Source organism: Pseudorasbora parva, chromosome 17 (genome assembly GCF_024679245.1).
Source record: "Pseudorasbora parva isolate DD20220531a chromosome 17, ASM2467924v1, whole genome shotgun sequence".
Classification (NCBI taxonomy): domain Eukaryota; kingdom Metazoa; phylum Chordata; class Actinopteri; order Cypriniformes; family Gobionidae; genus Pseudorasbora; species Pseudorasbora parva.
Window position 1 is genome coordinate 18562673 of NC_090188.1, and position 25535 is coordinate 18588207.

At 36.0% G+C, this 25535-nt stretch overlaps 3 protein-coding genes across 8 annotated transcripts in view; 1 reads left to right on the forward strand and 2 right to left on the reverse strand.

Moving 5' to 3' along the window:
- adka (adenosine kinase a) overlaps positions 1-1306 on the reverse strand; it is a 169200-nt gene extending 167894 nt beyond the window's left edge. Inside the window, exon 1 of one of the 2 annotated variants that reach the window (XM_067420883.1) lies at positions 1160-1306. In XM_067420883.1, the coding sequence (XP_067276984.1) occupies positions 1160-1215 (56 nt within the window). In that variant the 5' untranslated portion in view covers positions 1216-1306. Of the gene's footprint in view, positions 1-222; positions 290-1159 lie in introns of those variants that run through there. The other variant, XM_067420884.1, reaches the window with a different exon arrangement.
- A 511-nt stretch (positions 1307-1817) lies between these two features.
- ap3m1 (adaptor related protein complex 3 subunit mu 1) lies at positions 1818-7940 on the forward strand. 2 transcript variants are annotated; one of them, XM_067422293.1, is made up of 10 exons: positions 1818-1978; positions 2792-3072; positions 3848-4019; positions 4096-4233; positions 4346-4431; positions 5515-5648; positions 5747-5954; positions 6058-6202; positions 6877-7023; positions 7144-7940. In XM_067422293.1, the coding sequence occupies exons 2-9, from the start codon at positions 2800-2802 to the stop codon at positions 6975-6977; spliced, it is 1257 nt and encodes a 418-aa protein (XP_067278394.1). In that variant the 5' UTR covers positions 1818-1978; positions 2792-2799; the 3' UTR covers positions 6978-7023; positions 7144-7940. The 2 variants fall into 2 exon arrangements, with proteins under 2 accessions (XP_067278394.1, XP_067278393.1); XM_067422292.1 differs by having other exon boundaries at positions 6877-7940.
- Positions 7941-8069: 129 nt separating this feature from the next.
- Positions 8070-25535, reverse strand: part of vcla (vinculin a) — a 51765-nt gene continuing 34299 nt past the window's right edge. For 2 of the 4 annotated variants that reach the window (XM_067422288.1, XM_067422287.1), the window contains exons 9-22: positions 23600-23753; positions 22447-22622; positions 21935-22125; positions 18791-18990; positions 17632-17760; positions 17236-17385; positions 16221-16329; positions 15837-16139; positions 15628-15752; positions 15350-15535; positions 12470-12679; positions 10247-10450; positions 10063-10167; positions 8070-9976 (exon numbers count right to left, since the gene is read on the reverse strand). In XM_067422288.1, coding sequence (XP_067278389.1) covers positions 9830-9976; positions 10063-10167; positions 10247-10450; positions 12470-12679; positions 15350-15535; positions 15628-15752; positions 15837-16139; positions 16221-16329; positions 17236-17385; positions 17632-17760; positions 18791-18990; positions 21935-22125; positions 22447-22622; positions 23600-23753 — 2389 coding nt within the window. In that variant the 3' untranslated portion in view covers positions 8070-9829. The remainder of the gene's footprint in view (positions 9977-10062; positions 10168-10246; positions 10451-12469; positions 12680-15349; positions 15536-15627; positions 15753-15836; positions 16140-16220; positions 16330-17235; positions 17386-17631; positions 17761-18790; positions 18991-21934; positions 22126-22446; positions 22623-23599; positions 23754-25535) is intronic. The other 2 variants (XM_067422290.1, XM_067422289.1) reach the window with 1 other exon arrangement.

Genomic DNA, 25535 nt, shown 5'->3' on the forward strand with positions numbered 1-25535 from the left:
CTAAAAGTTAGAAACAGACATCTTAGTAACAAGGTAAAAAAGCAAACTATGCAGAAAGGAAACACCACATTCCGTGACCTTCCATTAGCCAAAACATCACCAATTTCTCTTAAAAACATGTGATTTGAGTTTTAAAAAATAAACGTTGTTTACATTATGGAAAGATACGATTATAAAACGTATAAAAAAAACTTAAATAGCTGGATACGTGTTTAGCCCTACCTGGCTGTAGGCATGAGGTTGGCTTGAGATGATGCTTACTGAAGTTATGACAGCCAGACAAATTCTCTGCAACGCTAGTACTCAGACGCAAGAGCTGATTGGATGAACAAAATAGGAGGAGCTTTCGTTGCCCCCTGTTTAAGATTTTAGGAATAAACTGTTTAGGCGCCAAATGTTAACTGAATAACTCACGGCACATTTGTCATGGCTGAAACTTAGTAATAACAGCACGGCTAAAGCCACCGCATATACCGGTATCTGGAAAGTAACGTATGGTGGTGTCAATAGGGTTGGGAAAGAAATGCCCGCCAGAAAGGGACTAACACAATATTTGAGCATGCAGCATAGACTGAACGCACACTCAACTTCTATTGTGTATGCATGCATGTACTGGTGTTATATATGCATGCATGTTCATTAATGATGTGACAACGTGCAGCAGGAAGACTTTTTATGCAGCAGAGTCCGGCAGCATAACAAAAGACACGTGGAGCCGGGGGGACGAACTCCAGTGGTCGATTTAAACACTCCAGGGCAACGGAAGCATTAATCATGCATAACAACATGGGCACATCATTCGATCATATATAAGTACATTTATTTTGGAACGATTAGGATATTTTTAACTCCTAAAAATGCCACATGATCATGATTTTGCGAATTAAGCTTAGCAGCAAATGCATTAGCTGTATTCATTGGCATATTGCTCATAGCTAATAGAAAAATGCCCGGTACATTCTTTTCCAATGCAGCAACAATGTGCTTTTGAGAGAAAACACTGAGTTGACAGCACATGGACTTTAATTGACACGCAGACTAATAACATTACAAGACCTCTGACCCAAAAGTGCCCGCGAAGAAACCGCCCCATGCTTTAAAAACACAGGCTTGACTCTGTCATTCTACAATTCACACCCGATGCTTGTGTTTACTGTACCTGAGCTTTTTTTCCTCGAGTTTAATCCTTTTGGCTTTAGGTTCATCGGACGCCATGCTGCAGTGTGATAGTGTTCTATCAAATACGCTCCAGGCACCTTGTTGAGCGAATGAAGCATCTGGGGGAGCGGACAGTGGATAGTTCTTTTGAATTGAATCATTTTAATGAATCGATTCACAAAACCGCTCAGAACTGTTCGCTCACGAATCGCAATGAAAACGGCCCAAGCCGTCCAATTTCACTGACAGCCAGTGGGAAAGTTACTTTAATAGCAGAATAGCAAAAATATTAACATACTGCAAATTTGAGACACCGCATGACATTTGTATGTCATTTAAACTTAAACATTTCTAAGCTGTGGCTGTGAAAACTGAACTGGGAAACATGAAATTACAATAAACCATCATTTTTTACTTAAATTAAAAAGTATGATATTAAAAAAAAAAAGTGAATATGCTAATTTAACCGGTTTTTTAAAAGAGTTGTTCAAAAGAACCGATTCGGAATAAATCTAGCCGTGGAGGGAAAATTTACCACAGACACATAGCTGTCCCTCTGTTTTGCCGGAGCAACAAAAACATTTCTGATCGATTATAAACTTTAATCAAGCACTTGGTTTGCAGAAATATATTTTAACATTTTCAAGATTGCGCGAAATTTCCGAAAGGATCGACGATGTGTGTTTTAAATAAACTTAAATTTAAATTCGTGCCAGGCGTATATTTGGATGCATGATCGGGGAAGTAGGAGTGACACATCTGCCACATTTACAAGCGGGGGATATTGCCTGAAAACATCAATCAAGACAGCTGTCTATAGGTAAGTTTTATTTAGAAATAAGTTTAGATATGTGCAGTTATGAACAGCTGGCTGCATGTATTTTTTGACCTGAATATTTTAGCCTCAAATAATCGGTGTGCACAGGATATCCTGTACCTCTTCTTTCAGGAAACATAACTTTTATGCTTTAGTTTTTTTAAATAGTATTTTCAGAGAGATGAATGTTTTTTCTAGAAATCGATCACACAGCCCGGCGTTATCTTTAAAATGTTAGTAGCATGTTGCAAGTTTATTTGCAGCCTGCAAAAATATATATATAAGTTATGATAGGTTTAAATGTCTCAGGTTCTGAAGTGTTAAAACTGGACATTTATTGGTATATGTCAGAAACGTGTTTGTCTCATATTGTGTATTATGATAAATAGTATATAATAAAACACAAGCCTTGTATATGTACCTTAAATTGGCAATTATAGTTTCTCTTTCTCTAGCTTTATCTTAGTCATGTCTTTGTTATTTGCTTTAGCCACTATCCTTATTACTTCAAGTAATAGGTATTTTGTTTTATTTCTTATATGGAGTATTTAATTTGGATATTGGCCATAAAAAAAGATTACAAAGATGGTTTAAATTAATAAGTAGGAAAATACATTAGTGAGCGTAGCACAAGGTTCTCGTGACACATTTTTATTATTCACTTGAGTTTTTTATTGTTTTATGTGTATTATTGGACATGCATATAAACTATGGGTATGTAACATATTCTCTGCACTGATTAACATACTAGCTCATACCTGTTAGCACCACAACTTCCATTCTCATCGTCCTGTTTTCATTCCATTGACTTTCCAGCCCTCACCATGATTCACAGCTTGTTCCTGATAAACAATGGTGGAGATTTATTCCTGGAGAAACACTGGAAGAGTGTCATAAGCCGCTCTGTCTGCGATTATTTTTTCGAAGCACGAGAGAAAGCGGTGGAACCTGACAATGTGCCTCCTGTCATCCGCACCCCTCATCACTATCTCATAAGCATCTACCGTGAGAAGATCTTCTTTGTTTCTGTCATCCAAACAGAAGTGCCTCCACTTTTTGTAATAGAATTTCTACATCGAGTCGCAGAGACATTTCAGGTATCAAAAAAACTACTGACAGTGCGGTGTTGAAAATATAACCAAACATACACTACTGTTAAAAAGTTTAGGGTCAGCAAGATTTTTTAATACTTAATACTTAACTTTTGTTAACACTTTAGTACAGGGAACACATATTCAATTTTAACTATGACTTTTGCCTCAATAAACTCCTAACTTACAGCTTATTAATAGTTAGTATGTAAATTTTTGTTGTGTTTAAGTTTAGGTATTGGGTAGGATATTGAATAAGGTCATGCAGAATAAGGCGTTAATATGTGCTTTATACTTACTAATAAACAGCCATTATCCTAGTAATATGCATCCTAATAAGCAAGTAGTTAATAGCACCCTAAAATATTATTCAGCAAGGGTGCAGTCAATTGATCAAAACATTTACAATGTAATAAAAGATTTTTATTTCAAAATAAATGCTGTTTAAATAATAATAAAAAGCATTGTTTACTCAAAAATGTTAGGTAGCACTGTTTTCAACATTGATAATAATCAGAAATGTTTCTTGAGCAACAAATCAGGATCTTAGAATGATTTCTGAAGGATCATGTGACGCTGAAGACTGGCGTAATGATGCCGAACATTCATCTTTGCCATTAGGAATAAATTATTAAAATATTTTCAAATAGAAAAGTTTTTTTTTTTTTTAAAGAAAAGATTTAAGATTTAAAAAATCATTACAACCCCAAATTTAGCGTACATTTTATTGTCTTGCATAAAAAGTGTTGAACAATATGGTATTTTATAATCATTTATGCAGGATTATTTTGGAGAATGTTCTGAGACCACTATCAAGGACAATGTGGTCATAGTCTACGAACTCTTGGAGGAAATGTTGGATAATGGATTCCCCCTCGCAACAGAAGCCAACATCTTGAAAGAACTTATCAGACCTCCCACGATCCTGCGGTCGATGGTCAACTCCATCACAGGTAAGACTATCATAAGCTTGTGTATTTTGTGAATGCCATTATGATGTTTGGAATCTAACTGATTCGTAATCTTTAGGCAGTAGTAATGTTGGCGAGACCCTTCCTACTGGTCAGCTCTCAACTATCCCATGGAGAAGAGCCGGTGTTAAATATACCAATAATGAGGCTTATTTTGATGTGGTGGAAGAAATCGATGCCATCCTGGATAAGTCTGGTGAGTCGGTTTTGGTGCTAAATTTCAGTTGATTTTTCAGTTTGATTGTGCATGTGAATGCAAGAGTTGTATTACATTTCAAGGTTAATGCTGGTGTACTCTTCTGTTTCAGGAACTACCGTTTTTGCAGAAATCCAGGGAGTTATTGATGCTTGTGTCAAACTCACTGGAATGCCAGATCTAACTCTCTCGTTTATGGTGAGAGCATTTCATCATATTCATCTGTACTTTTCAACTATTTTTAAAGGCTGAAGTGCCTTCAAACGCACCGCATTATTCAATGTGTTGACGTAATTTCCCCTGAAACAGCTCCAGCTGTTAGCAGCTCCTCGCCTTATTTGAAACAGCCAATAGCGTTTTGTTAATATTTTTTTGTTAAACTGTGGAGTGTTTGGTAGTGACCATACACATGCCTATAGTTTGACTAGAGCCTGTTTGATAAAGCCAGTTTCCTCTAACTGTTTATCATCATAATCTCCTCCATATCACTTTGAAATACAGCATTCTGTGCAGAATTTAAATGAGTCCGATATGTGTGTTGTCTGCGCCGACTCACGCATAGGATCCGCACTAGTGTCTGTAGTCTAACTTTAGACCAGAGCCATTTGTGTGTGTGTGTGTGACTTCATTCACCTCAACTGAAAGCATATTTACACTGAATCGTTTCTGATCACATATATAGTGTGCAATGTGCCTTTCATCATGTAGAAATTAGTAAATATGTGAACAACTGACCGATTTCAGACGCAGTTTCATCAGTGTAGGGGGTGGGCCGGGCTTTAGATTCTAGAGAACATTTTGTTTGGACAGAAGATCTGATGAGAAGGTGAAGTCTGTGATGTCATCAAAATCAGTAATTAATTGTAACGGAAGTGAGTGACTAAGCTTATTTCTCCTAAATAATAATAATAATAAATAATAATAATTTACTAATTTACTAATTAACTAAATTCAGATTTTTTTTCAATGTTTTGGAACACAGTAGCTTATTCGTAAATTAAGGGCTAACATAGTCATAATAAAAGCTAAAAAACTTGCCTAACGAAGAGTCAGAGTACAAGTGTTGCCACTTGGTTCCTTTAGTTAACCTAAGGATTGAGTATCTTGGTCAAGGACAAAAGATTGCATTATACTACATCTAAAACTATTTTAAACTGCATTTTGCCCATTTAAAAATGATTATGCATGCAGCATTTATGCTCTTGTATTAAATAAAGGCAATGTATGGCAAATATGTATTAAAAAAATTAATGTCTTCTGCAAAATGATCTCCATCCACAGAACCCCAGACTCCTTGACGACGTGAGCTTTCATCCATGTGTCCGTTATAAGAGATGGGAGAGTGAGAGAGTTATCTCCTTCATTCCCCCTGATGGAAACTTTCAGCTCATGTCATATCACATCAGTGCACAGAAGTATGTGGAGTAGTAAATGGATAAGGAATCTAAACCTAAAACATGTATTAAAGAGATTTAGACGTTGCCTATCAAAAGCTTTTTATCTGTTTCTGTAGCCTTGTAGCAATCCCGGTATATGTGAAGCAGAACATCAGTTTCTTTGAGACTGGATCTTCAGGAAGACTGGACATCACTGTGGGTCCGAAGCAGACCATGGGAAAAACTGTGGAGTGTTTGGTAGTGACCATACACATGCCTAAAGTGATTCTTAGTGCCAACCTCAATGCGACTCAGGGAACCTACAACTATGACCCAGTCACAAAGGTCATAAACAATTTCTTTTCCAGTTTCATTGGTTGTTATTCATTGTCGTCAGCATAGTCATTCCTGATGTTGTTGACTAATAGTTCTCACTGTTTTTTTTTAGATTTTGGCGTGGGACATAGGTAAACTTAATCCCCAAAAGCTTCCCAACCTAAAAGGAAGTCTAAGTCTGCAGTCTGGAGCTCCTAAACCAGAGGAGAACCCAAGTCTGAACATTGACCTGAAAATCCAGCAGTTAGCCATCTCAGGTAAGCTAGGGCCCTTTTATCAGCTTTGGTCGTTATTCAGCAGGACCTGGTGATAAACAATCACAATAACCTGCCATAACCATAACTTAATTTAATATTAATTTGTTATATTATTATATTTTTCATCTCCTTCCACATGTTTGTATGTGTATGCTGACATAATACATTAAAAGTTTTGGGGTCATTTAGATTTTTATATATATATATATATATATATATATATATATATATATATATATATATATATATATATATATACATATACATACATATATATATATATATATATATATATATATATATATATATATAAAGGAATTCATTTTTTTCAGCAAGGGTGCATTGAATTGATAAAAAAATAACAGTAAATACATTTATAATGTTACCAAAATATATATTTTAAATACTGCTTTGTTATTATATATATTCTGTATATATTATTTAATTTACCTTAGCCATAAATTACATTTTAAAATATATTAAAATAGAATGGTGTTATTTTAAATTAATATTTTTACTTTTAACATTTTTCATTTTACTTTATTTTAAAATGTTCTTATCTTTTATACAAAGAGTTTACAAGTCAATGCCACAAATGTACTTAGTTGTACTTAATGTACTTAAAATGCTACATAAATGCAGTTATGCTTACTTCACTCTCTTCTGCTTCACAGGATTGAAAGTGAATCGTCTAGACATGTACGGAGAGAAATATAAACCATTCAAGGGTGTGAAATATGTGACCAAAGCTGGGAAGTTCCAGGTCAGGACATGAGGCTGTCTGCAGAATATCACAATGACATGCCAAAAGTTTATTAGAGGTGCCATTTTCTAAGTGACAAATCATACAGAATTGCAACATTGTGCACAATCTCGTTTTTTTTTTAAACATCAGTTACATTTGTTATTGTAATATTTATCTTTCTTTGTTTTGTGGAAAGTAACTGGCAATTTGCAAGAAGTGAACATCTTTCCACTGCAGAGAATTGGGAGAGTTTTTCTTGGTGAATCTTTATCTTCATATCAATAACATTCCATTAATGTATTAAAACTGTTTAAGGCTGGATTTAAGGTACAGTACATCTCTGCCAGGAACGCTTAGCTCTGTGCCATCAAAAACAAGGATTCTTCATGTTACAGTTAACACTGCATTCACATGTTGTCATGTTATCACAGAAAACATCTGTTTTAGGTAGGGGAATTTGAGAATGATTGAAGATATTTTCTATTCACATAACTGTGCTACAATCTTTGTTATTGGCACAAAACAATACCTGAGTTTCTGCACATATACACAGTACTCCTTATTTTTCATATACATTTTTGCCATGTACCTTCTTTTAGTCCAGTGGCCTTTGAATGGGAAAAATGGCCTTTCTTTGAAAGCACTGCCGTGCTTATAGTGATTTACAATGATGCTCTACTTATCTACTACTACTACACAAGCACATCACTGCTCAGAGGTGAATAACACTTGTATCTGCTGAATAGAGAATTGGTCACATGCAAGCACTATAGAGCCATTAAGAGCACGTGATAAAATCTGTTCTGTTACGCTGACCTGAAGTGACACAGGTGTGCACGTCTGCCACCTAAATGAAGCTTTGAGGATTTGCACAAATAACACATTATTGCATTATTTTATAAAAATGTCAAGGGAACTGCTTAACTGCATTTTAAGATGTGTATTTAAACCAAAAGCCTTCAGATTTATAAAGTTTCCAAACAAACCATGGTCTTTTTTTGTGTCTGACTTGAATATACTTGAAAAGTATTAATAATGAATGTCTTGGAGTTGGATGTTAATATCAAATGAGTCCTTTAATCTTTGTGTAATAATGGAAGTGCAGTACCTTTAACAAATGAGTCAGTAACTTGTCCTTTTATTGACAAGTTTTCAAACGAAACACCTAACAGAACTTTTTTATTCATCTGAGGCACATAAGATGTTTTTCTAGGTGACACTGACAAAAAAAGTCAACATTAGTGTCATATATACATTCACAAAGCAGTATTTTCACTCTTTCTAAATGTCATTGGAACCCAAAACATGCTATTACACATACAAATATAGCCCTGTAAACTTTCACAACGAGGCACTATAGTGGGGGCTGAAATGTAATCTTTTATATGTATGTTATAGGTAGTGTTTTAAGTCAATGCAAGGCAGTGAAGCATCATGATAAAGTTTTACTGTAGCTGTACACATTCAGTGTGCATATTAAGCTAAAGGTGATGAGCTTGTGCTACTGAGCTTTCCATACTAGAATTGCACAATTTCCACACAAAATTAAAAATGCAATTTATTAAGAAATCCGTTTTTCTGTCCATACACTGAAAGTCAAGGATGTCCAAAACAACATGTTTGGACCCCATTGACTTTCACTGCATGGACCTTTTTTTTTTTTTAATATATTTTAAACTTTTTTATAATGAAACAAGGGTGAGTGATGAACGAATTTTCATTTTGGCATTTAAGCATCTCCAAACACATAGGTATCAACAAGCCACCTGGGTCTTGTTACCCATTCAATCCAAAAGTAAGATACATTAAGACAACTCCATCATCAATATACTACAGTTGAAAATGATCACACTTGAGAGAAATGTCAAAATTACAGCTGTAAACTAAAAAGACTAAGCTAAGAGAGAACAGTTCAACTGTTGTGAGGATTGTGCTTTTCTTCTGAAAGGAGTATAAGAAATCTCGAAAAATGATTCACTCTCTCGCAAGCACAAACAGAAAGAGTGAAGTGTGAAAGGAAAAATTATTTCAGCGTTAACTATCCAGGCTTTCACACGTCTATGTAGATTTACATGATAAATGTGTTTATTTGTTAGCTAGTGAAAATTAAGTGTAAAAAAACAAAATCTTTGGCATCAACCATGCCATGCAAAATACATCTCTGTAATGGCATGACCTATCAAAAAAGGCAATATCCTGTTTAATAAATAGCTAAGCAAAAGTTTATTATAAATATGAGCTAAGAACAGTTAATTATAGTGAATTATAACTTAAAACAGCCTGCCATAAAACCTTTTTTTTTTTTTAATCAACGTAAAGCTTTACAACACTATTTGTTGTATTTTTGTGACTAAAGCATGACCTGTGATAATGATCTGATGAAATAGAAGTAAAAATATATACATTTTCAATAAGAAAATTGAATTGTCAAAAACTAATTGAAAGTAAATTTCATCATGAACTCCAACATTGTTCAAGAGAGGCATTTAAGTCATAATACCATATTTCTCCGATATAAAATAGAAAACTTCTTCATGCAAAAAATATATATGTACCTGGAATTTGGAAACCCAACATACCAAAAAATATATATTTAAAAAATATGCTTCCTGTGTACTCCTACACTATACCTCCGTAGTGAGATAAAGGTAACTACAGCAAACTTTCAGGACAAAAATAGCCTCCGTAAAGACAAAATAAGTGTACTAAGTACCCAGCAAGTAAATAAAAATAAGTAATACCAGTCGCCCTGAAACTAGAACCGAACGCTGATGTCCAAAAGTTTAAGGATTAGATCCTTTCCTCATGCCACCACTCATCAGATCTCACACGTCTGAAAAGGCAAGGATTCGAATTTCTAGTGAAAACAACTAGTCCTCAGTTTACTGATACCAGGGGGTCTTTCTGACCCAGCGGAGAGTGAACCCTGCGTCGGTGCGGATCTTGATGGAGGCGGCTTCTGCTTCTCTGACAGTCTCCTTCACGGACTGCATGAGGTTCTGCGCATTGTGCACGAGCATCTCAGTGGCCTTAAAAACAAACGCAATCAATTTAGTTCTAATAAAGTTCAATACATTCTTCATTTAAGATGGCTGTAAATGTGCCTTGCCCTCACCTGCTCGGATTCTTCCTCACTGATGTTTGTACGTCCCAGCATAGTGGCCTTTACTGTGGACAGGATCTTCAGCTGAGTGCTGATAGTTGGGATACGCTCACAAACCTGCAATAAAAATTCCGGAGCTGAGTGACAAAGTAAGCTGATTTGAAAAAACTAAACGCATGATATTTGTGCCACTGACCTGCAACAGGTTTGTGCGAATCCGTTTGTCTGTGCATTGCTTGGCTACCTCTTTAGCCAGCCGCGTGACCTCGTCGGAGGCCTTGGCGATGTCCTTGGCGCACTGGATAAGGGCGCGTTTATTTCCGCTGCCTCCGCGTACCAGACGAGACATCTCTGCCATGAGCAGGGCCATGCGCTTAGCAGCTCCAATGATGTCATTACCCTAAGAGCACAAGGACTTTAAATAAGGGTTTGACTGCAGGCATACTTTGGCCAACACAGGTAAAATGTCAAAAGTACCTACAAAAATCCAACTGATCCTACAGTCACACATTAATCATGTATATCATTTTGGCCTGTTCTTAATCTGTGATTGTTGATAATATAGCTATAACTATCTAACTTCAATCTATAACCTTGTAAAATGTCAGTTAGACAAACACTATGTTTAGAATCACTTCACGTTAATCCAGCGCACATCAATCATGCCTTTTTCAAATTAGTAGGCCTATAGGTTCATCACGTTTTTTGAGAAGAAGACTAATTTTTCCTATATTTGGGAAACATCACGCTATGTAAAAATAAGCCTAATGTAGCGAGGCTTCAACAACAGATAATCACGGAGCCACACTGTAAAATAATATTTGGTTTAACATAAAAAAGTAAGTAACCTGGTTGCCTTAAAATTTTGAGTTTGTTGAAATAAAAAAAAATTAGTTGATACAATGAAGCAAATTGGTTTAATAAATAGAAACTCAAAATATTATTGTATCTGAACCACATAAAAAATGTGATAAATCATCACAATTTGGCATTTTTCACTGCGTCATCACAAATAAAACATACACAATTACCCAATATGCTTCTTTTAAAAAATAAAATCTTTTAATATTTAAGTAAAGGTTTTCGATTCTCAAAAAGGTTCATTGTATTAACTGAAATGTTTAATTTCAATGAACTCAAAATTTTAAGGCAACCAGGTAACTTTTTTAAAATAATTTTTTACAGTGCACTAATACACCTGATTTTTTTGCGCACACAAGAAACATATTGCGCACAAAAAATGTTTGCGCCCTCATGCATTACGGTTTGCAGTTTTCATATCGCTACTATTCCTGTGCACACTCTAGGTACTCGTTGAGGCATTTAAGTCATATTTGCAGTATACAAAACTTGAAAATCAAGTGGAAACATGATTTTTTAATCGTGACCCTTTTTGTATATATACTTTTGGCTTGAGGGAATTAAATGGCTTTAACATGGTTCATTTTAATGGTTAAACAATTAAACAAGTTAACATTTCAGCTTGAATTGTACTTAAAGCTGCTGTTTATAACTTTTTTTTGTGTTCAATATTTACAAAAATTACATAATGAGAATATACAACATGAATCAATTTTCCAAACTGTGTTTTTGTTTTACCCTGAATCATTATGGTACACTTTTAAAGTGTTTATTTTGGGACTATTTCAGACCGGTCTGGTAGAAACTGCTTGCGGAGGAGCACAGTCCCTTTGTGACTTGTCAAAGACATAAACAGCATGAATCTAAAATCTCTAAAATATGTTTATTAACCGCTAGAGCGCAAAAAGTTACGGACTGCAGCTTTGACCAGTTTTCTCCAACTTGTCAACAATACGGTGCTCGTCTAATGAATAATCCCCATTCTAATAAATATAAAAAAATACCTATATTTGATCATTATACCTTGAGTAGAATTCTGCATTTTCCTTTAGTGAGGCAATTACGTTTGTACACAGGCATGCATGAGTTTCAGTGTGTTAAAATATATCAACCTACAATGGCTTTGACATGGTTCATTTAAAGGGTTAGAAAAAGAGTGCACAACAAACAAACAGGCATGTGACATGACTTCAACGTGTAATTCTGAAGTCATTGGGAAACTGTCATCCATGGCTTCACAGGTTGGCAAAAGCAGAGTGTTTGGCAGCAGCGGTTGAGTGAATGGTTCCTTGTTCAAACCGAGGCACAGAGGTATGATACTATCAGAAATGAGCAGGGAAGTGACTTGTGAAGCCAGTATCAGTTTGTCCAAGAAATGCACAACAAACTTGCCATTCCTTTTGCGGTCATTGGCAACCCCAGCAGCAAAAAAACCACACCGGACCCAAGTGTGAAGCAATAACAGCAGCAGCAGCAGCTATCTGGTTTCAGCATTCCCATAGTAATATCTGGATGCAGAAGGGATGCTGCGGCCCGCCTGGGCCGGAAAACGGTGTACCTTACTGGACCACTTGCGAGCCTCCTGGTGCAAAGACTGCGCAGCGGCCAGAATGGGCTGGTTAACTGGCTGATTGGAAGACATTAAGAGCAGCTCTGGCTCATAATCATCCTCGTTGTCTGTGAATTCATCCTCATCGTCTATATCTACCTCCGCCTCAGCGGCCTCAAAACCCTCGTCTGTCACCTCAGGCTGGGGAGGCTGGGGAGGCTGGGGAGGAGGAGGTGGGCGGGGGGGAGCCAGCATGGAGAAAGAAGGACAGAGTTAGTACGAGAGGCACTGGATGAAGGATCCCAGGTCATGATTGCGGGAAAGGCTGGGTTTAGGATGATTGGGAGAGGCAGCATTCTGGGTCCTGATGGGTAACGCTTGCCACAGGTTTTATAATGTCAGCTGAAAATCATGTAACTGATATATTCTCATGTAAAGTTGATGATGAAAACTGGGTGGTTAATATCGACAGAGAGCAAACAAGTAAAGCCCCCATCAGGACATGATGGGTTGTCTATAAAAAAGCAACTTTGACAGCTTGTGGAGATTGAACAAGTTTACATTTTAGCTTGAAAGGTACTTAACCTAAAAAAAATTGATCATTTTAAAATGATGATATAGAGATTGTCCTTCAGTTTCTAACTGACAAAATATTTTTTCTTTTTGAAAAATAATTTTTAAAAAATGTATATTTGTTTATTATAAAGATAAAGATTTGTAATTATTTTTAGAAACTGTTCTCACACACAAAAAAAAGCTATTTATAGATTCTAATATTATAGAGCATAAACAGAATATATATTTTTAAAGTTGGGGTCAATAAGGAAAGGTTTTTAAGAAATTGCTACTTTTATTCAGCAAAAATACATTCAATTGATCAAAAGGGACATTTATATTTTATGAAAGATTTCTATTTCAGATAAATGCTATTTGAACTTTTGTAAATCTAAGAATCCTGCACTGTAAAGAATTATTTAGAAAAAAAGTTACCTGGTTACCTGAAAATTTCATTGAGTTCATTGTAATTAAAATCTTGAGTTGATACAAGGTAAAAAAAATTGAGATTCGACAACCTTTATTAAAATATTATTAAAAGATTTTGTAAGCATATTGGGTAATTGTGTGTGTTTTATTTCTGATGACGCAGTGAAACATGCCAAATAGTGCTATTTTCATAATTTTTTTATGTGGTTCAGATACAATAATATTTTGAGTTTCTATTTATTAAATACATTTCCTTCATTGTATCAACTCAAATTTTTAATTTCAATAAACTCAACATTTTAAGGCAACCAGGTTACTTACTTTTTAAAGTTAAACCAACAAAAACCAACAATTTTTTTATAGTGTGAAAAAGAAGCGTTTCTTGAGCAGCAAATCATCATATTAGAATGATTTCTGAAGGATGATGTGACACTGAAGACTGGAGTAATGATGCTGAAAATTCAGCTTTGCCATCACATACATAAATTACATATAATTAATATATTAAAATTGCAATTCTACAATAAATAGCTATTTTAAATTGTAATAATATTTCAAAAATGTTAAGTTTTTACTGTATTTTTGAATTAAGAAATGCAGTCTTGGTACATATAAAATACTTTTTAAAGAATAAACAAAAATCATACCTAGTCTAAACTTTTGAATGGTAGAGTATATATGTATCTATCTGCAATATATCAACATCTCATTAATCCATTTATTCCTAATTTACTTTTACACAGAATTATTTTGTGAATACTATCATAACTGAACAAGCAATAAACATAGGGCTGCGTGCAGATACAGACAGGGGAAAAAACATGAAAGGAAAAAAAAATTCACAAGGACCAAGACAAAGCCAATAAAGGATTGTTGAACTATGATAGTAGTAGAACAAATAGCACAGAAACATCCACAAAAGGACAACGACACAACCAATTAAGTCAAACACACCCAGTGGGCTTTCACTACCGCGGTCACTTGATTGGGTTTTATAAGTATTTTTGCTTACATCACCAACAAGAGACTTTGAAATAAGCTTGTATCAGCTCCGTGCTAGTTCCCGTTGATATTGCATCCACTGAGGAAGAGATTTCCCATTAGTTAACGTTAATTCGGGTAGTCCTGTCTGTCTCGTTTCGTATCAGATGCTTTTTTTGGGGTACAGCTGCAAAGAAAAATCATGTATTGCTCCATCACTATGGTAAAAAAAAGACTAAATCTACTTGTTAAAAACGTTAGAGATAAAGCATGCAAACACGTCTCTCATAGATGACAGTTTCCGTTCATGTTCCCCCTGAAACTGGAATCATCACAGAGATTTCCACATTTCAGGTTAAAGATAACAAAAACACTCAGATTTGAAAAGAAGCAACATTTCACAATCATAAAGAGCAGTACACAAAAGCGCAAACACATCTTTTTGTTTTCCCTTTTCATTTAGGAGTCTTGACAGGCTTTGTGAGTTTCACCCTTTATTTTATGATTATTTTTAATTATTTATTATAGTATTTAAATGTACATTATCATTTAAAAGTATGGGGTCTGAGCTTTTTTTTTTTTGAAAGAAGTCTCTTAGGCTCACTAAGACTGCATTTATTTTACCAAAAATATAGTAAAAACTACCGGGCGGTTTCTATGTTAATATATTTGTAAGTAATTTATCCCTGTGGTAGCAAAGCTGAATTTGATAAATAGAATGTTCAAAAGAACAGCATTCATTTGAAATAGAAATATTTTGCAACAAAGTCTTTACTGTCACTAATGACCCATTTTAAGCGCCCATGCTGAAGTCCATTTTCACCTATTTTGAATTGTTTCAAAAAATCAATCTTACTGACCCCAAACTTTTGAACGGTATATGTATGTGTATGTGTGTGTCTAAAATATAGTAGATCCACTCACTTTGCTGGACCATTTACGGGCCTCGTCGTGAAGTTGCCTGGCCGCCACCATCATCGGCTCGCTCACCATCTCGCCGGCTTTCTGTTCAGGGAACTCCTCATCTTTCTCCTCTGGGGGTGGAGGTCTGGGGGGAGGAACCTCTCCCTCAGGGAGGGGTGGTTTGGGAGGAGCCTGATCATCATTGACCTGACAGAGTCATATGGGTTTATTATGGCACAGAGGTAAGTAAATGATGACAGATCTGTTTTGAAACAGTCCTAAATTGAGTGTACACTTACATGCAGCTGATCCAGGTCTGGAGGTGGAGGTGGAAACTCAGGCTCCTGAGGCTGGAAGGCTTCCCTGACTTTCCCAACAGCAGCCAATATCCTGTAGCCAGAGTCCAGGAAGCTCTTTTGCAAACCTGCTCATGAGAAGAATTTTGTCAGATGCAGCAGGTTTTTAACAGGTTTTCTACAAATGTATCCAGAACATGTACAAAAAAGACCTGGATCCTGGATGTTTCCTGCCACTGCTTTAGCAGCCATAACCATGGGTGAGATGGTTCTACCAAGATCATCTGAAGCAGCTTTAACCAGTTCTCTGAATTTAGGGTCTTCTGAGTTTTCCACTTCCCGCTTGGCCACCAGAAGTACCCTATTAGCCCGCCGGGCAATGCTGGTTGCCCCTGCAACCAACATCTGGGGCTGAACGTTAGCCATTGCCACCCGGCATTTATCAATGTCTTTCTTAATGGCCTCCTCTGAAGCATCCAAGAGGGATTTTGTGTCAATGGCTTCATCCACAAGACCTGAAATAAAGATTTTAAAAAGATTTGATGTGGTACTTTTCTTTTTGATGCTTTCTGCTGATTAAAAGAAGGAGCTTTTACTGGTCATTTTTTCAATGTTGTCAATCCATTGGTTCTTCATGGTCTCAAAGTGCTCGTATGCAGCCTGGTTGCCAGGGTTCTTCAGCAAAATGCGTGCAGCAGAAGTGACCTGCTCATGAGAACAGCAAAACAGATACACACAACAAACAAACAAATTAGATCATAATCATCTTTATAGTGCCCATTCTGAGAGCCTTTATTGGTAAAATTCTTAATAAAACATAATTGGAAATCTATCGGAACATTAAGACAAGAAAATACTTCTTATGCTGTCCAACTAAACATAAAGTTATAATTTTTAAGTGTTTTATTAAGTTCTATACATATTACCCTACTGTGAGTAGAAACAGGATAAATCATCAACATTTTCTTTGTTTTTGAAATAAGTAATTTATTTGATTAAAATACAGTAAGAACATAAATATTGTAGAATAGTATTGCAATTTAAAATTACTTTTTCATCACTTATTACATTACTTCAGTCTCCAGTGTCACATGATCCTTCAGAAATCATTTTAAGATAATGCTTTGCTCCTCAAGAAACATTTCTCCCTATTAATACGTTGAGGAAACCATGATTGTTCTTTGTCAGGATTCCTTAATCAATAAAAAGAACAGCATTTATTGTAAATAGAAACCTTTTATAATGTTACAAAAAAAAAATATTTTCTGAAAATAGAAGTTATCACCTTGATCACCTGAATTTCTTTAAAATATATTTTTCTGATAATGTTTAAATAATTTGTTTTGACTTCAATACAGTACAGGTTTTTTTTGTATAATTGAACTCTCAATGCTGTTCTCACAGTCTTATTTTAAGAATGAGGTCTCACTCAAGGGACTCATCATATTTAGTGGCCTTTGGAATCATGAAGTTTGAATAGCCCTGGAGACTTGATCTTGTGGCTGATGTCCAAGCAAACCATTATGTGCCCTTAAAGTAGCTCTGGCATAAGCACAGAGTTGGGCGTCACACACACACAGACATGCATACATGCATATCTAAGCTGCATACCTGAGGTGTTAAATCTCTGGCTGATTTCACAGCTGCCTGGATGCCTTCAACTGTGCTCTTGTTGGCTGTTCCTACAGCAGCGGCCTTCTCTGCTGTGGCACCCAGTCTGCTGGCATGATTCTCAAAGTTAGATGCCCTTTCGTCAAAGACCTAGAGGACAAATAATATACAAAGACTATGAGTATGTTTGAGTGCATTTCAAAACTAGTTGTACTTACAAAATTACTCTTCAATAATAAAATTAACCCTAAGAATGAATTTCTTAAAAAAGAATTAAGTCTTTTTACGATTTAGGGGTTGTGTTACTGAGTGTGTGTATATATTTGTGTGTATTTGGCATGACACTGAAAAGCATCCTGCACTCTGTTTAAAAAAGCCTGAAGATACTCAGCTGACCTCATCTCTGTTGGGGGCCTCAAGAGGTGCCGTTGCTGCTACAGCCAGGAGTTTAATTGGTGTGGTTGTATCACTAAAAACATCAGACACCTCCTGGGTCATCGCCTCCTGCATCTTTGCCTTCAGATCCTCGAAGGAAAAATATGATACAGGTTATTTAAGTGTACAGTTAAAAACAAAACTAAACTAAACAAACAAAACAAATTACTCTACACTACCAGTCAAAACTTCTCCAAGGCTGCTTGTATTTGTTCAAAAATACAGCACAAACTATAATATTATGAATATTACAATTGAAAAGAATTGCTTTCAATCTTAATATAATTTTAAAATGTAATATTTTTCATGTGATTGCAGTTATATTTTCAGTAGCAATTACTCCAGTCTTCAGTGTCACATGATCGATATATATATATATATATATATATATATATATATATATATATATATATATATATATATAAATTAATACATTTATTTAGCAAGGACACATTCAAAAGTAGCAACAAAGACATTTATGATATTACAAAAGCTTTCTATTTCAAATAAGTCCTGCTTTCTACTTTTCTACCGAACTTTCTATTCATCAACAAACCAAAGAAAAAAATGCACCACTGCAAAAACTGGTTTAAAAAATAATAGTAATAATAAGAACCATTATTAATACTTGCGCACCAATAATATTTGATAATACTGAGCACTAAATAGCACATTAGAATGATTTCTGAAGGATCATGTGACACTGAAGACTGGAGTAATGAGTAATCAGCTTTGCCATAACTGGAATAAATTACATAAATATAATCAAATAAAAAACAGAATAGAATAGAAAAGAAAAACATTTAAATTATAATAATATTTCACAATAAATCTGTTTTTCAAAAACAAAATCTTAACTATTCCTAAATTTTTAAGCGGTCCGGTAGTGTAATTTTCTTGCAAAAGTGTAGGAATAAATTTTTTAGGAAGGATCCAGCAGAGGGTGGTATTTGCTTATATATTATCTTGAGCACTTTGTGTACTGCGCTACTCTAGGGCTAGCATATTTGACCTCTGCACTTCCCATTTGAGATCTAAACATCTGATTATGCTTCACCCACACCTGCTGTGAGAAAGATACTGAGATCTTTTAATAGAAAAGGGGGACACGATGCCTTACTTTAATTGCCTCCAGCAGATGAGCGGCCACAGTGCGCGCCTGAGGACTCTCTCCCTCTCCCCGTGCGGCCAGATCTGCCAACTGCATCATCAGCTGCTCCACTCGCTCACACTTTGCTAGCAGCTCCTGTCTGTACGGCCCTGGTAGAGAGTTCGCCAGTCGACGGCCCTCAGCTATCAGCCCCCGTATGGCAGCCTGGCCTACAGACAGAGAGATAGCAGGCTCCCATTTAGGCTGGTGCACCTAGACAGCCCTGTTTTGGGGTTCTGTATATATAAAACAAGCTATCCAGCACACTAGGATAGGAACACACTTTTTTGGGGGGTAATTTAATGTGTCATGTCAACAATCCCGACCCAAGTATTCAATTGTTTAGACAAACCTGCAACAGATTTTCTCTTAAAGAAAATTAACTGATTATAGTTGATAAAAATGTTTCTATTATGATTGTTGCTTTTGCTTAAATTTAAAGTGTGTCATGTTTCAATGTTTATGTCTCAAGACAGACCGAAGGTAATTTATGTCCAATGGAGAGTTCCGTGGGAGTTCCGGCCATTATGCGTATGGGGAATTTTCAGTCAGGTTCGATTTGAGCTTGAAATGCGTTTAAATATCTACCCAAACAGATGTGATGTATTCTATGAGTGTGAGGTAAGAATTACTAATTAAATTGCACTAAAACTATTTTGATAACATTTTTATATAAAAACAAAGTAATTCGTATTTAGTCGCAATATTTATTTACAATGATTAGCCCAAAAAACCTACAATGATTTTGTTCTGAATCTGTTTTTGTGCAGCTGAGATGAGTAAATGCACGCTCACATTTAGTCAAGAACTACAATAACACACACAAAGCCTCTGCATTTACTCCCAATTTCTCTTAAAGGGTTGGTTGTATGCGATTTACCTTTTTTAAACTTTAGTTAGTGTGTAATGTTGCTGCTTGAGCATGAACAGTATCTGCAAAGTTACAGCACTAAAAGTTCAATGCAAATGGAGATATTGTCTTATAAAGTTATGGCAGTTTATTGCCAACAAAAACGGCCGATTTGGACTACAACAAGCTTCTTCCCGGGTTGGTGACATCCTAAACCCTTGCTATTAACATAAACACTGCCCCAGATGTGACTTCTGCCCGTAATGGTAAGGGCCGTGGTGTTTCCGGACAACCACTGCTTGGTAGCCTAGAAATCTAGATGCACCCTAGCGGCAGCAAATTTAATCTGCCCGCAAGTATCGTCTAGGAACTCTCAATACCCTTCTGAGCTGTATTCCCCTCACTCTGGATGGGCCAATCACATCGTGTATAGAGTCGGCGGGCGGGGCCATAATGACGACGGCCGAGTTGCGTTTGTGTGCTTCTAGTAAACACAGAAACTGGCGAACGGCGGCTGTCTTTCGAATCAGCTTTGACCACGACTCTGGAAGACATGGAGTTCAGCTTTTCTCTGAGAAAAGAACAAAGAACGGCACTGAAGTCATTCTTAAAAAGGGAAGATGTGTTCGGAGTTTAGCCGACATATGGATATGGCGAATGTTTAATCTATCAGCAAGCTCTGCTTCACCTTCATTGCTCTGGTTGGTGTAGCGCTATCCTATCGCAGAGGGAGTTTGAAAGACAACCGTTTATCCCACCCCTCGGATTGAGCACTGTCAATGGTGAGTTTCCAGACCAAACATCTTGATGTGGATCTGGCTTGTCAGGCTAACTGCTTGGCACTTCAGCCAATAAAAATACATGAAACTACATTTGACCGTCTAACAAATCTAAGACCATTGTGTTTTTTGGAGGGATGGGCTTCATGGGCTTCAGAAGCAGGAAGCAAACGAGCCGTTCAAAGGACAGTGGAGACAGCGGTGTGGAATAAAGGTAAAATATAAGAAAAATACAGCGTTTAAAAAAATAAGAAGTATTTAGACATGTTATACTGCGCCCCATAAACACAACCAAGCCTAGAAAAAAATCACGGAACCACCCCTTTAACATGGGGTCAGGAGAGGTGTCAATCAATAAATGGGAAAACTGCATTACGTATATGAAAAACTAACTACTAACTAGTTACTTTACTAGTTACTTGAAAAAGGTAATCTGATTGCGTAACTTGGGTTACTTGTAATGTATTACCCCCAACACTGTAAATTAATATTTCTATTTACTAGTTTAAAAAAACAGCCAAAAACAAATGTTATTTAATTCATTTGAAAGTACTATCATACCACTTCAATAGTATGTAAGATTAGAATCCAAGTATGCATCCAAAAATAAAAGTAGACTAGATAGATAGATATACTTTTTTGGTGGATTTTGAATTGAGTATCCGTGCATGATGTTAAAGTGATTATTACCTACAATCCCTTTGAACATTTTAAGTTTGTGACGACTCACTTTCAACTTTTTTAGCTAAAGAGAAGTTTAAAAAGTTGTGAAGCTAGGCTGCCATAGCAGTTTTCAAAGTTTATTAAGGTTATTTAACAATGGATTCTTATGTAATGAAGTTAGTAAGATGACAAGGGGTATGTGGTATCAAGTTGCAATTTTATGACGTGGTTGTATGTCCCAATACTGGTCTTGCTATACACTCGAAATTATGGATTTTCCCCATCACCAGTACACGTACAAGTACATACTTCTAGTGCATAGAGTAAGTATGTGAATTGGGACGCAGTCCTAGTACTAAACTGCAGGAAAAGTAGATCTCCAGAAGCAGCACTGAACAGCTCTGGTCTAGAGTTACTCCAAGACTAAGTTAACCTGAAAGTAACATGACCTACTGTGAATAGGACACGAAGCGGCTATTTATGGTTTGAAATATTTTAAGTATGAACATAAATACAACAGGGGCAAAGAAAAATAGCCATCTGTCACATCACATAAAGGTCCAGAGTCAAGTGCCCAGTTCCATAAGTATGAATAAGTCATTCAATATGCCAGTGTCATCCTTTGGGTGGAAAGTAATTGCCTCAGATGACCAGATGAGTCTTTTACTGCACTGGATGCCCATTACGCTAATAACAAAAACAGATATCATAACATCTACATGGCCACAAAATAATTTGTATTCAATTCGGAATGTTAATTGGTTGCAAAGATGTTTTTTTTTGTCTGATTTAAATGGTAATGTTTTACTTCATGCCACCCACCTACTCCATGATCATCTACTCCAGGGTTGTTGATCCAGCGCAAAGCCTGCTCCATTTTACCCTCTAGGGTAACGGCAGCCTTGGCAGGTCTCATGTTGGCCACGGCTCGGTTAGTCTTTGCCTGCAAGTTTTGCAAAGCTGTGCCAATCTGTTTGGCCAGTGCTCTAGCCTCAGGAGTATCCCCTTTACCCCTGTGACACAAAAATGGACCAGAGCATGATATTTAACAAAAAAACATCATTAAATGTTATCAAACACATTATCAGACAGACAGATTCCAGATCTGAGTCACGCTAGGCACATTATTTGGGTTATATATACCCGACCGTGAACACAATGGTTTATCAAGTTCACATTTTTCATCATGTGCTGATCACACACCATTTTGTAAACATGACAGACTGGCATGATTGATATGAAACTGAAAACCATCTGTCCTTTGAAAGTGGAAAGACCTCTTTGAATGTTCCTGTAAATTAAAGGTCTCTAACGCAATGCAGGCCTGTAATTACATTTTACGAAGTTCAACCAGTCTCGCAGTGAGTCCTGCGATCTCACTGATGGACCGCAGAATGTCGTCTCTCTCTTTAGGGTCTTCACACAAGTCAGCAATGCGCTTGGCCTCTGCCAGAAGAGCACGGATGTTCTCTTCCCCCTCCGGACCGCCGTTAGGATCAGCCAGCCAGCTCTGTGCAGAAATGAACATTTAATTAAAAGAAATCAGGAAATGGTGTTTTTATTTGAACAGTAAATGGTATGTTTTCATTTTATTCTGCATCACTACAACTAAACCTATTAGTTAGTTAGCAGTATCTTAAGAAATAAGGGGCTCTGACTCCTTATTATCAGAATAAACACACTAGATTGGTACTTGTCAACATTTCCTGTTTTCAATTTGAAGGAATATTTACAACCTTATTGTTATTCAGCATAAGGAATCAGTCTGTTATATAATCAGACTTTGCCGTTGTCTGAACTAATCTGTGGTTTTCTGTCGCTCCATCAACAGCACAAAGTACAATGATTCCAACCTTTAAATATTTATGAAACATAGCACATCTTCCCTAAATAACATCAGTTAAGACAGATTTATGCAACATCTATTTAGACGAGAACACGTCTGTAATTAGAGTACCCATTTTAAGTACCCACAGGTCGCCTGGGATGCATATAGTCTCTTTAAATCTGGAACTATAACAAAATAAAAAACAAAATAAGATATTACAAATATAAAAAAATAAAGATAAATGGACTTATGAACTTTGAGGGCGGAGAAAACAATTGCCATATATTTTTGTTGTTGACATCAATGGTCATTTATTTACTCAAACTCAAATTCATTTGTGACTAGATTAAAACTATCCACATTGAAATTGTTTCTATTCACATTATGTTATGTTGGTCACACTTAAGATTATGGACTAATTCTCGAAATTAACTAACTGATTTGCCTCAAAAACACCTAATTACTGCTTATTAATAATTAGTTGTTAATTAGTTGTTATGGGTCTATAACTTTAATAAACATAATATTAAATATGTAACTTGATGTTTAAAATTTGAGACCTTAAGCAAAATCAATTGAGAACCAATAAACACACTAAACAATAGAAACACTAAAACACAGCAATCTTCATGCTTCTGTTTAACAATATCAATACTGACCTGGGCTGTGTCGATTCTCTTGGCAATGGCCTGTTTGGCATTGGTCAGGGCCTCCAGCTTCCGGGCAGCATTCTCCACTTTCCCCACCAGAATATCCAACCCCTGGCCCACCTGCTGAGCTTTCTGCATGCCCATAGGGGTGGCACCCTGACCTCTGAACAAGCAACATACAATAAAATGGCAACAATTAACAGTAAAGTCTCATTTGTTAACATTAGTTAATAATTTATTTAACATTAACTAACAATAAGCAAATATTCTAAAAGGATTTATTAACCATTGTTACATTTTTATTATTAAAATATATATATATATATATATATTCATGTTAATGTTAATTCACAGTGCATTATGTAATATTGACAACAAGTAGTTGAAATGGATGCTGCAGTCAACATTGTAAATATTAGAGAGAGTTATTTCCCCTCCCCTGTCCTCCTAAAACTCATGCGGGTTGCCAGATTTAGGGCACGCAATGGGAATGAGCACAACTGACATTGGAAAGTGACGAGCCTTAAGACCTGTTCACACCAAGGATGATAACTGTTAAAGATAAAGATAACGGCACAGAGAAACTATATCATCGGAATCACCTTCAGAAGGATTTCCCAAAACAGATGAACGAGAAAAACATTGACAGCCATTGTTAAAAACATTGATTAATCCACCCTGCTGTAACGAGTGTGATCATTTAAAGCAGACAAGCACGAGCTTAGGCTAAACAGATCAATATCGTCTGCTGGCGTGGATGCTAATATAGTTATTTTTATAGTTATCATTCTTGGTGTGAACTGGCCTTTACACTGTAAGTTGATCAGCTAATGTATACGTTTGTAATGATTTTATTGCCAAGGCTTTTCAGATCAGGAAAAAATCTACAATTTCTGACCCAGTTCGTTTGCTCAATTGAATGACTGCAACACGCTGTGTTTTTCACAAACTGGCAACCTGGGATGTTGATATACTATTGGGTAAATTGGCAGTGGGTGGGATCATACAGACCAAAACAAAAATAGACATTCCGGCACGGAATGCATATTTTAGAAGAAAAACTAGCTGTAGCATTGTTTTTTCAAAGAAACAAGCATTGAACAAGCATGTTTCCTAAATCTCTGCAAACATATGTGACCCGTGCTGGCAAAATGAGCCCCAATGAGCAATTTTTCAAAAATTAGTTAATGTTATTTTAACATTCTGTATTAAAAAAAAAAAAAAAAACTTCAAATGATGAAAAAAATTAGCAACACGTTCGAAGTCGATAGAGTCAGCAAAGTCAGTTTTGAGAAAAATCTATTTAAAGTTTTCAGAAGGTTCCCAAACAAAAATCAGAGTTAACCAAGTTAACATTAACAAAACGTTCACTAAAGACATAACAGATAATATTTGTGTGAATACTCGCCAAGACAGGACTTTTGAAATACTGCAATTCTGTGTAAATCGGGATTGTGTGCGTGTGCTTTGGATCTGTCAGTCTGGCAAGTGAGATTGTTTTTCAAGGACAAGGGAAAGGTACTCCTCTCAGAAAACATAAAAATAAAGATACTTTTAGAAGTTGAATTACTATTTGGAGAAGTGGGATCGCTAGACGAGGGCTTAATGAACAAATTTTTGTGAAAACCTCAAAATCTACCAAAGATGCGTTTTTCATTTGTTTCGCTTGTAGCTTGTAATTATCCTGTGCATATTCGATGCATTTGCCAGCACGGGTCACATATTATGGTACTTTTATGCTTTAGTACAGTCAAATTTTTTTTTACATAGACCACCTTTAACTAAAGTAGTTAACTAATGTTAATAAATGAAACCTTATTGTAAAGTGTTACCAATGTAATGTGAAATAATAAAAATAAACTACTAAATTTAAAGAAATTGCTCGCCGAAAAAGATCTCTCTGACTACCCATTACAATTTACTACCGTGATTTAAGAAGCATCCG

Excerpts from the sequence above, each read along its gene's own strand:
- ap3m1 (XM_067422292.1), top strand. The coding sequence starts at position 2,800 with ATGATTCACAGCTTGTTCCTGATAAACAATGGTGGAGATTTATTCCTG. Across the intron at positions 3,073-3,847 it reads GAGTCGCAGAGACATTTCAG|GATTATTTTGGAGAATGTTC; the intron begins GTATCAAAAAAA and ends TCATTTATGCAG. Across the intron at positions 6,203-6,876 it reads CCAGCAGTTAGCCATCTCAG|GATTGAAAGTGAATCGTCTA; the intron begins GTAAGCTAGGGC and ends TCTGCTTCACAG.